This window comes from Cetorhinus maximus, chromosome 11, assembly GCF_964194155.1.
Source record: "Cetorhinus maximus chromosome 11, sCetMax3.hap1.1, whole genome shotgun sequence".
NCBI classification, from domain to species: domain Eukaryota; kingdom Metazoa; phylum Chordata; class Chondrichthyes; order Lamniformes; family Cetorhinidae; genus Cetorhinus; species Cetorhinus maximus.
The window spans coordinates 13,639,091-13,651,307 of NC_135889.1; the positions used below are offsets into that span (position 1 = coordinate 13,639,091).

General features: G+C 45.8%; 1 protein-coding gene across 1 annotated transcript in view; it reads right to left on the reverse strand.

Annotated features, from left to right (window-relative positions):
* Positions 1-3,764: 3,764 nt before the first annotated feature.
* ndufs1 (NADH:ubiquinone oxidoreductase core subunit S1) overlaps positions 3,765-12,217 on the reverse strand; it is a 46,396-nt gene continuing 37,943 nt past the window's right edge. Inside the window, exons 17-19 of the mRNA XM_078551555.1 lie at positions 6,952-7,086; positions 6,261-6,333; positions 3,765-4,263 (exon numbers count right to left, since the gene is read on the reverse strand). Of these exons, the coding sequence (XP_078407681.1) occupies positions 4,172-4,263; positions 6,261-6,333; positions 6,952-7,086 (300 nt within the window). The 3' untranslated portion in view covers positions 3,765-4,171. The remainder of the gene's footprint in view (positions 4,264-6,260; positions 6,334-6,951; positions 7,087-12,217) is intronic.

Here is a 12,217-nt window from a genome sequence, read left to right on the forward strand (position 1 = left end):
ATTAAAAAGTCTCTTACCCGTCTGTCCGTTGCGCCCGTGCACTGACCCGAAGATCGCACGGGCGCCTGAAAATTGCTGTCGATTGACGAATTAAGGGCCTTAACTAGCCCATTAATTAATGGTGGGTGCGTGTTGAACTTCATCGCGCGCCCGCCCGGTGAAATATCGCGATAGCGCGTGGTGACGTCGGGGCACTCGGCCAACATCACCACGCGTCATTTTACGCGCTGACGTGCAGGGCCCACCCCCCCACCCCCCCACATGTCAAGCGGGAAATTCTTCCCCTAATTAGCACTAATGCTAAGGGGGACGAATTCCTGGAATGTATACGCCATACTCGAACAGTATGTTAAGAAACCAACTAGGGAATGGGCTATTTTAGATCCAGTATTGTGCAATGAGAAACGGCTAATTAATGATTTCATTGTAAAGAAGCCTTTAGGGAAGAGTGATCATAATATGATGGAATTTTACCACAAAGTTTAAAAATGATGTAGTTCAATCCAAAACTAGGGTCTTTAATCTAAACAAAGGAAACTATGAAGGTTTGAGGGGCAAGTTGGCTGAGGTAGATTGGGGAACTACACTAAAAGATATGATGGTAGACAGACAATATCTAGCATTTAAAGAATTCTTACATTATTTGCAACAAATTTACATTCCTTTAAGACACAAAAAGTCATTGGGAAAAGTGATCCAACCATGGCTAACAAGATAAGTTAAGGGTGCTATAAAATCAAAGGAAGAAGCATATGAAGTTGCCAAAAAAAAGTAGTAAGCCTGAGAATTGGGAGCGTTTTAAAATTCCGCAAAGGAGAACCAAGAAATTGATAAAGAGAAAATAGAATACGAAAGTAAACTAACGAGGAACATAAAAACAGACTGTAAAAGCTTCTAGGGGTTTGTAAAAAGGAAAAGGTTAGGAAAGACAAATGCGAGCCCATTACAGGCAGAGAATGGAGAATTTATAATGGGTAATAAGGAAATGGTGGAGAAACTAAACAAATACCTTGTGTGTCTGTCTTCACAGAGGAATATACAAAAAACCTCAGTGAAGTATTGGGGAGTCAAGGGACTAGTGAGATTGAGGACCTGAAAGAAATTAGCATCAGTAAAAAAAGTAGTGCTGAATAAATTAATGGGACTGAAAGTTGATAACTCCCCTGGACCTGATGATCTAAGTCCCAGAATGTTGAAAGAGGTGGCTATAGAGATAGTGGATAGGTGATCATCTTTCAAAATTCTATAGATTCTGGATCAGTTCCTGCAGATTGGAAGGTAACAAATGTAACCCCACTGTTTAAAAAAGGAGGGTGAGAAAACAGGGAACTACTGACCTATTAGCCTGACATCGGTAGTGGGGAAAATGCTAGAATCTATTCCAAAGAATATGATGACTGGGCACTTAGAAAATGAGAGTTGGGCATAGTTAACATGGATTTATGAAACTGAAATCATGGCTGACAAACCTGTTGTGAGTTTTTTGAGGATATTACTAGCAGGATAGATAAGGGAGAACCAGTGGATGTGATGCACTTGGATTTTCGGAAGGCATTTCATAAAGTCTCACACAGGTTAGCAGAATGAAAGCTTATGGGATTGGGGGTAATAGACTGGCATGGATTGAGGATTGGTTAACAGACAGAACAGAGTAGGGATAAACAGATCGTTCTCAGTTGGCAGGCTGTGACTCGTACTGCAAGGATCAGTACTTGGGCTCCAGCTATTCACAATCTATATCAATGATTTGGATGTAGGGATCAAATGTATTATTTCCAAGTTTGCTGATGGCACAAAGCCTGGTGGGATTGCGAGTTGTAAGGATGATTCAAAGAAGCTTCAGGGAGACTTAGACAAAGTGAGTGGGCAAGAACATGGTAGATGGAATATAATATGGAAAAATGTGAAGTTAACTATTTTGGTAGGAAAAACAGAAATGCTGTGTATTTCTTAAATGGGAAGTGTTGATGTCCAAAGGGACCTGGGTGTTCTTGTTCATATGTCACAGAAAGCTAACAAGCAGGTGAAATAAGCAATTCAAGCGGCAATTGGTATGTTAGCCTTCATTGCAAGGAGATTTGAGTGTAAGAGTAAGGAAGTCTTACTGCAGTTGTATAGCACCTTGGTGAGAGAACACCTGGAGTATTGTGTGCAGTTTGGGTCTCCTTACCCAAAGAAGGATATCCTGGCCACAGAGGGAGTGCAACAGAGGTTCACCAGACTAATCCTGGGGATGGCAGGATTGTCCTATGAGGAAAGGTTGAGGAGACTGGGCCTGTGTTCTGTGTTTAGAAGAATGAGAGGTGGTCTCATTGAAGTGTACAAAATTCTTACAGGGCTCAACAGCGTGGATGCAGGAAGTATGTTTCCCCTGGTTAAGTGGGTCTAGAACCAGGGTACACAGTCTAAGAATAAGAGGTAGGCCATTTAGGACCAAGTTGATAAGGGATTTCTTCAGAGGGTGGTGAATCTTTGGAATTCTCTACCCCAGAGGGCTGGAGGCTCAGTTATTATGTTCAAAGCAGACATTGATAAATTTCTAGATACCAATGACATCAAGGGATATGGGGATAATGCAGGAAGATGGCATTGAGGTAAATGATCAGTCATGATCTAGTTAAATGGCAGAGCAGGCTCGAGGGGCTGAATTGCCTACCCCTGCTCCTATTTTCCTATGCCATGCCTTCTTATCCAACTTCTCCTGCCACCTTTCAGGATCTGTGGACATACATTCCAAGGTCCCTCTGTTCCTCCACACTACTCAGTATCTTTCCGTTTATTTTGTATTCCCTTGCCTTGTTGCAACTACCAAAATGCATTACCTCCGGATTAAATTCCATTTGCCACTTTTCTGTCCAACTAACCAGAGCATCTAGAACTCCCGACAGTCTGAAGCTTTCCTTCCTACTGTCAAGTACATGGCTAATTGTTGTATTATCTGCAGACTTCCATATCATTCCCCCTACATTAGAGTCTAAACCATTGACATGAACCACTAAAAGCACAGTTCTGAAGAAGAGTCATATGGAATCAAAACGTTAACTCTGTCTTTCTCTCCACAGATGCTGTCAGACCTGCTGAGTTTTTCCAACAATTTTTGTTTCAGATTTCCGGCATCCGCAGTATTTTGCTTTTAACTAAAAGCAAGGGACTGAGCAATGAGCCCTGTGAAACCTCACAGTTAACAACCTTCCAGTCACAAAAAAACCTGTCAACCAATACCCATTGCTTCCTGCCACAAAGCCAATTTTGGATCCAATTTGCCACACTCCCTTGGATCGTAAGGGCTTTTGCTTTTTTGACCAGCCTGCCATGTGATACGTTATTAAAGCCCTGACAAAAAATCCAATCAAGTTAGTCAGATGTGATCTTCCTTGAGCAAATCTATGCTGACTTTGTTTATTAATCTATGCCTTTCTAAATTAGGGCTGATACTCTCAGTATTGATTCCAATAATTTGTCCACAGCCAAAATTTTGTTCCATGATGCTCCTGTGAAGTGCCTTGGTATGTTTTATTATATTAAAGATGCTATATAAATGCAAGTTGTTATTGTTGGTTAAAGGATTAGATATGGGTGAGCTTAGGTCTTGCAGCTTCAAAGCTTTAGCTTTAGTGAGGTTGACTGAGTTGAGATCAGAGATGCAATGGCACTTTCATCCTCTGGCAGATGTATCTCTGTTTTAATGTCAGATACCTGTTATGATGCATGATCCAAATGATGAAAGATATTGATCAGTCACCCAAAGAATACATTTCACTGGCTTCACCCTTGAGACATAGATTTATTTTCCATAAAAACCTGGTAGCAGAGTTGCAAGAACTTCTGTTACCTTTGAGGAGGTTTGATAAACACACGAAAGCAACAAGTGACTTGAACACGAGTCAGCATAATCACAAGCTTATTACACAGCCCGATTCCATACTAAACTATTTGAATTTCATTTGGAAGTTTATATTATTTAACACGAGAAATATTAACGATATTATGATGTCGTGTAGCACGTAGATGGGTAGAGTGTGATGTGTCTTTCTACCCACATTGAGCAGCTAAGTACACAGTCGGGTGTGAATTCTGTCTTTATTTGAGGCCTGTCCTTTATACATATTTACGCAGAATTCAGCTACAGCAGTCTAACATGGATGTTTTGACGTCATATTCTTAGTATGCGTTAGCAGATGGAATGCTCGTCCACTGCGCTGGCTCCTTCAGTAACTGCTTTGACACACTTTGCCATCGTCTGGGAAGCTCTGCTGATTGGATCTGAAGGAAAAGGGGAAGCGGTAAGAGAAAAGGTTTAGAGAAGCTTGAACAAGTCCAGGTTCCTGCTGAAACCTGTTGCACAAATACAGTGGAGCCCTTTCCCTGGAGCAAACAGCACACAATATTAAACAGGATTCTTCATAAAAGAAAACAACCCATGAACGCAACACTATTATTGCTGGATATCTCCCTCAAGTCAGAACAGGACAGCCAAGAGTATTCACACAATGATGCGTGTGCCATATACAGCCTCGGAGCTGTGACAATCCGACCCACAAAGTTCAGTCCTATACTCACTCACATTTCTCACAGGCTGGTTCCTCCAGTTTGAACTTTGGAGGTTTGGAAAAGGCAGTTCTTAGTGCTGCTGCCTCAGTGGTGGATAAATCCTAATTCAAAGTCATAACACCTTCAGGTGTATATGCAGATTAAGGGAAACAAACAAAAACATTTAAATCTATGGCTCTTTGAAGCTCCATAATATTAGTTTAATGTCTCCAGGGTCCATAAAGAACTGGTCATTTCTGATCTCGGCTAACAATCCAGGACAGTGTAATAATGTTGGAGATCCAGTCCTCTAGATGAGCTGTTCCAATGGTTCTATAGCATTATTTGAACAGTAGGAAGTTCATTGATGTCCTAGCCAACATTCCTGCCTTAACCAACAATGGCAAAAAATGGATCAACTGATTATTCATCTCATTTCTGTTTGTGTGATCTTACTCTGCACATCATGGCACTGTGCTTGTTAAAATAACAGACACTCAACTCGAGGTAATTTATTCTCTGCGGTGCCTCAGTACATATCTGAATTTGATAAGGTGCTATATGAATGCAAGTCTTTCTTTCACTGGATAATGTATGCACTGTCTTTGTCCATACCACTGTGACCTCCGGACTCAGTTAATCCAATGCACTTCCAGCCAGTCTCCCATCCGTCACCCTCCATCAAAAGCAGCTTATCTAAAATTCTGCTACCCCTATCCAATCCTGCATTGACTTCTGCTCACCTTGCACCCCTGTTCAAGTTCCATCATGTCCTTGCCTATTCTGATTTCTATTCTCTCTTCTATTTCTATGACTCTCCGAGAATGCTATTTCTGGTCCCTTGGTCCCCATATTGATGGCCATCGGGAATTGCCTCCTTAAACCCCTTTACCTCTGCACTTGCCTCTCCTCCTTCAGGACTTTTCTTAAAACACCTTTGACCAAAATTTGAGCTCCCTCTCTGAATATATCCTTCGTTAGATTGGTGTCAACTTTTCTCTGATTGCACTTCTGTGAAGCATCTTGGGACATTTATCCATAATGCAAGTTGAGTTAGTCATGTCACTGATTTATGCATACCTTGTAAATTTCATAAAAGTACTTTTTTAACACCTAAACTTGTGCAGTAATATATTGGCCTTAATTTTGCAGTCAGCCATGAAGCAACAGCACTAGCTACTAACCTCGAATAGAACTGCCCACAGAGATTGAGCAACCTCTGGGCCACACACTTGCCCTTTAAATTAAAAACCCAGGTACACCTCAGTCAACAAGGTGCAACTGTCTCAATTACTTTTATTGGGAGACTAACAGTGTAAAAGTGGAAATTCTCGACTGCTTGGGGATTGCGCTCTCTGGAAGGGGTTGTGTGTAGGGAGGGGTCCTCAACCCTCTGCAGAAGCATAGAATTATTGACACAAACTTCTGGATTTCAGCATTATTCTGCGCACATGCGGACTCCAAGTGTTTCTGTCGGTTTCAGTGGCGTAATGACAGTAATGCTGACATTTTTGCCATCTCTATACTGCAAAATCCAGGCCTTCCAAAGAGAATGGTATGGAACTAATGCAGAGAAGGTGCCCCATGTCCATTAAGTGCAGCTACTGCTGGTAAAAAGCACATTTAAGCTGTTAACCAAAAGAAGGAAAATTCCAGATTTTATCCTTATATGACCACAATTACTGCTGGTTCCCAAACAATATCCCAGTGAATATTTGAGTTATACATACCAGTCATGTAAAAATCTTTAATTGTAAGTTGGGGTGGAACAAGTGGTTCAGTTAGGACCTGTTGATTCACCAGCTGTAAGAAAGCAGAGAGAATGGTCAGAGGGTGCCTCGAGGAATGGAACAAAATAGAAGAGCATTAATTAGAATACACATGGCATGAAGTATTCTGACTGTTTAGAAAACTACACTTTCCCAAACACCAAGTCCCACTCATTTATCACCTCAGTTCTTATTGACCCAGATCATTCCCCAGAATGCTTCAAGATTTAAAATTCTCATGACCTTGTCTCTCCCAAGTCTGTAACCTTCTACAGTCTTACCATTGCTATGAGAAGCCTGTATTCCTGTAAATTTAACCCTTGTATCTCCTTCACTGTGAAAATGGCTGCTATTTCTTTATCCATCCAGGCTCTATGCTTTGGAATTTCCTGCCTAAACATCTCAGTCTCTCTCGTTCTCTCTCTCTCTTCTCCTTGAAGATGTTTTTTAAAACCCATCTGCTAAATGCAGCCCCGCAAACTTCTCCTGCTTTTGTCGGATTAGGATTCAATGAAGTGACTCTACATTAAAGGTGCTGTATAAATGCAAGTTAATTTTGTTATAGCCCCATGCATTCTTAACGTAGGCTGCAGAACAAAGTGCGTATATACGTGTGTAAACTCTACCAGGTTAATAGTGAAATCACGCTGACCTTTGCAAGCTCGTTTGCCTGTTTGAAGAAATTGGCCTCCTCTACATCATTGTAGCAGATCAGGTTTGGAGATATCTCGGCCAGCCTGTCACGGACCTCATCCAGAGTATCATATGGAAGTGTTACACCAGCCACCTGTGGAGGGACAAAGTATTACGAATGCACAAGACCACACTTTCAAATTCAAATTAAATCACGGCTGTTCTATTGTCACTGGTCAACCCTTCGGAAATTCGATGTGGATAAATATGAAGAACTCATTAGGTTTTAAACTGAAAGCAAAGTAAGAGTTTTCATGCAGATTCTCTCGAGAGTTCAACAGGATAAGTATACCGCATGGTGTTGTACTAAAACATACATATCAGGAAGATAAATTCCAGACTTGATCCTTGGTGTCAGATATGGTTCAGAAGATTGGGGGTTCAAGTCACAGCCTAGAGATTTAAGCACAAAATCTATGCCCAGTACCCAGGGAATGCTTCCCTTTCAGATCCACCACACAGGTTACTCCTTCAAAGAACTCTAATAAATTGGTTAAACATGACTTCCCTTTCATAAAACCATGCTGACTCTTACCTATTACCTTGAGCATTTCTAAATGCCCAGCTGTAACCTCTTTAATGATCGACTCTAACACCTTCCCCATGACGGACGTCAAGCTAACTGGCCTATAGTTTTCTGCCTCCCTCCCTTCTTGAATAGAAGGGTTATATTTGCTACTTAAAAGATCCAGCGTATTATTTCAAACAAGACCAGGGTCTTGGGCATTACTTGCACATATTAGAAAATAGGTTATCTGATCTTTATCACATGGGGCAGAATTTTGAGTTCAATGGGCAGGCGTGGTTGGCTGGGATATGGGCCGCCACCCGCGATCAGCTCCCAATGGCAGCAGGCCAATTAAGGCCTGCCCAGCATGAAACGCGGCTCTCCAGTGGTCAGGAGGGGCCGAGTGGGGGCGGGGCCCTGTCAGCTTTCGGGTCCAATGGTGACCTAGCGCCTGATTTTAAAATGGCACAAGCAGCCCTTGAAGGCCGCCACGGAAGGATGTCGCCTCTGCATTGTCAAAATTCAAGTTATGGAGTCGAGTGTGTCTGGACACGGCAGGTGGCAGGGCAGGTCAGGTGGGCATTCAGCTCCCCACTTTTTGGATGAGTGCCTTGCTGTCCTCCTGGAGGAGGTGGCTGCCAGGAGGGACACCCTTTGTCCTAGATAGGAGGAGAAGGCCACCGCACCCCACAAAGAGGGCATGGGAGGAGGTTGCAGCGCTGGTTAGCAGCCATGATGTGGTGCGCTGCATATGGATGCAGTACTAGAAGAGGTTCAATGACCTTCTGCGCTCAGGAAGGGTGAGTACCGTGTTGGCATGGGTCAGTGTGCAGAAGTGTTAAAGTGTGGCCATCCCACTGTGGACCTCAGGGTTGCTACAGTCTGAGTGCCAGCTGTCAATGATGCCAGAGCTGGCCAAGAGGGTGAGTCCTGGCTGCTTGGACTGAGTGCCTTGCAGCTTGAGGGTCATGACTCAGATGTGCCCTGCGAGGTGTTCCTCAGCTGCAGTTGGCCAGGCTGCAATGGCGCTGCAGGTAGAAAGTGGACTAATCAATGCCTTTCAGGCGAAAATAAGCCATAACCAATTAGGGAGGTCACGTATAAGCGGAGGCCCAACCAAACTGCTGCTACTCACTAGGACACCCTTGAACTGGAGAGCCGGCACGCTCCACGTGCAACCGGATATGGAGAGGTGGGAGTGCCAGACGAAGGTAAGAGATTAATGCACAGAGGTCAGAGTTTCGGATTGTGCAACCATTCTAGTTTAGTCTTTTCTTTGATGGGAGCCTCAAATCTGGAGTCCCCATTGATCACTGAAAGATGATGGCACCATGATGCAGATCTCCATTGTCTCACCAGGATGCCTGGCAGGCACAGTGTCAGTGTGATGACTTAAACTAATGACATGTCCTTGTTCTCCCTTTTAGATTTGCCAGCATGCACTCCCTCTCTGAATCCCGAAGGGCCACCCCTGACGCTAGAGGACCACTGGGCTTCATTTGCACCTGCGTCACACCCGTTCTTTGAACCAGGCACCAGCGCAGATACCAGCACCTCGGATGGGCATTAGATCAGCGGTTAGAATGTCGGTGCACAGCGGTGAGGGCACTTCACACTTGCTTGAGGTGTAAGCGGAGGCAGAGAGTGCTCAGGGCGCTGGTAGTCGGAGGACTGCTGGGGACCAGGATGACGCTCAGTCGAAGGCTGATGATGAGCCACTGGAGTCGTCCATTTGGTGGCAGATGCTGGATGTCCAGCGGGATGTACAGGAGGATCTGGCAGAGATCCATGAGGGTCTGCTTGTCGTGGTCTCTGTTGTGGAGATGTCCATGCGCAGCATAAGCACTGTGTTGACCCTCATAGCCCAAACTCACTGCCTCCTCCATCGAGAGAGTGGTGACTCTCATGGAGAGGCAGCTCCAGGAACAGAATGAGGGGTTCCTGGGGTTGTGCTTGGACCTGCAAGCCCTCACACAGGCACTGACCTTAGGTGGTCAGTGCCAGCGTGGGAGGTGGATGAGGCACCAGTATCACAACCAGATGCTCATCCATCAATGGTGAGCAGGGAGGTCCAGAGCGACCTCACGTTGGCACACGAGCTGCTTATCGTCTTTGCGGGCTTCTCTCAGGGCGCTCTGGAGGACGGCAGTAACTCCTCCACCCCTCCGTCAGTGATGAGGCTGCAATGACTGGGGGGGGATGCCAGCCATGGCACTGCTGCTGACTCCCAGGCACCTTGCCAAGGTCATCAAGGCCAACAAGACAGCAGAGTCAGCGGGCTGTCTCCAATGCCAGTGGCAGTGGGGTGGGGGGGGGCACCAAGACATAGCACTCGGATACGCAAGTTAAAGGCATTATGAGCACAAGAGGGACAGGTCACAGGTGATTTTCTGTTCATTTATGTTTGGTTTATATGTCCGCTGGTGTGGACATTAACACCAGTAATGGTATTTCATTATGCATTCAATGTGACAATAACATTAAATTTGATTTGGTTCGGATGGCCTGAGTATGCTTCACTGTCTTTCTTTCTGGCGCAGGGTATGCCCGTATGTAATGCTGGGCGTGAATGGCTGGATTTTTTTATTGCACAGGCATTGAGTGAACTTTGGGTGCAAATAAAAGGGTCATTTCAGACACCCAGGATGAAGGCGGCAGTCCTGGCATGAGGTGGAAGCTGATCTTTGGTAGCCTAGCTTAAGGAGCGTTGGATTAAGGCATCCCCCGCCTCCCTGGAGGTTACCGAGGTCTGCCTCCATGCCTTCAGCATTCTCCTCACTGTGCTTCTCTTCTGACTCACTACTAGACTGTGGCCTGTGCAGCTGCGTCAAGATCCTCTTCCTCCAGTGGGTCCCCCCTTGCCAGTGCCAGATTGTGGAGAGCACAGCATGCAACCACCATCAGTGACACCCGCTCTGGGGGGTATTGTAGTCCACCCCCTGAACGGTCCAGGAATTGGAAGTGCATCTTGAGAAGACCTATGGTCCTCTCTACCACCGCCTTTGTGGGGGCATGGCTCCTATTGTATCACTGCTCTGCCTTGGTTCTTGGGTGGCAGAGAGGCGTCATGAGCCACCTTTTCAATGGATAGCCCTGGTCACCCAGCAGCCATCCATCCGGTCAGGCTGGAGTACTGAACAGCCTCGGCGCCTGGGAGTGTCTGAGGATGTATATGTCACGGGAGCCGCCAGGGTACCTTGCACAGACTTGCAGAATCTGCATCCTGTGGTCACACACTATCTGCACGTTCATGGAGTGGAATCCCTTCCTGTTGACGAAGGCACCAGGCTGACCCGCTGGCGCTCTGATGGCCACATATGTGCAGTTGTTGGCACCCTGGACGTGGAGGGAACCCAGCAATTGCTGCAAAGCCTCTGGCTCGCTCAGCCTGGCTGGCCTCTTCCATACGGTAAAGAATAAAGGTCAGTACCTGCCTGAACAGAGCTTCTATTACCAGCTTGATGAAACTATGGCTGATTGGGAGACTCCACACAGGTCCCCCATTGACCCCTGGAAAGAGCCGGAGGCATAGAAGTTGAGGGCCACTGGCATGGGGTGTCCACCCACACAGTTGGAGCTGATCTCAGGGCCAGATGGTGGCCACTGTCTCCCTTGAGAAGCAAAGCCTCGTTCGGCAATGCATCTCAGACATATTGAGGTAGCTGCATCGCTGCCTGTAAACCCTGGCAGCAGGATTGTAGCATTTTCTGTGGCCCCTTTCACCTTGGACTTTCTGCTGGCCTTGCACCCCTTGAGCCTGTGCCTCTCCTCCCACAGGTCCTTCCCCTGGATGCTGCATTGGGATACCTGGCGTCCTCTCCCTTCTGCCCCTTTCTTCCTCCTCAGATGAGGCGCCACCAACGGAGACCACAGTCCCCATTACCAGGGTAAGGGAAGGCTGTCTGATACCTGGAAAGGTCCACACAATCTGAATCCTCCGGGGGGCCTTAGAGACACCAAAAAGTCCTTAAATAAAGCCTGGAAACGCTAAGAAAGAAGCCCCGAACAGAGATGAAGCTGTCAAGTACCAATAAGCGGCCAGCAGCAAACCATCTCTAAAACTCCTCACTACTCACACTGGCAATGTTGCTGACCCTTTTTATCCTGCCCTTGGATGAGGTTTAGCAAATTTTAGCCTGCCCGTTTTCCCTACGTGACGAACGCGAAATCTCACAGGCAGCATAAAATCCAGCTTAATTGACTTTTTAATAGCCTTAACCGGCCTTGTAATTGATGGAGGGCGCGGCTCCGACTCCAACATGTGCCCACCGACCAAAATATCACGCGAGTGCGCAATGATGTCAGGATGCTCACCTGACATCATCACGTGCCATTTTACGCTTGAGCGGGTCAAGTGTGCACCCGCTCGCTCAGCGAAAAATTCTGCACGTGGTTTGTGAGAGCTTGCTGGTTGTGGGAGATTTCTGTACACAAATTGGCTGCTGCATTTCCTACAGTACAACAGTAACTACACTTCAAAATTACTTCGTTGGCTGTAAAGCTCTTTGGGGCTTATGAGGATGTGAAAGATACTGTATAAACGTAAGTCTTCCTTTGTACCACAGTCAACAGTGTGTTTCATTAGGGGATTTTGTCAATTTGACTGAGTTAGGTCCAGAAGGTAGTGGATTATGGACTCACTCCAGAGCTGAAGAGTATGACACCCATCACCAATTTGAGAAAGGACTGGCGGGTGCTACAAGAGCAAGGATCAGTG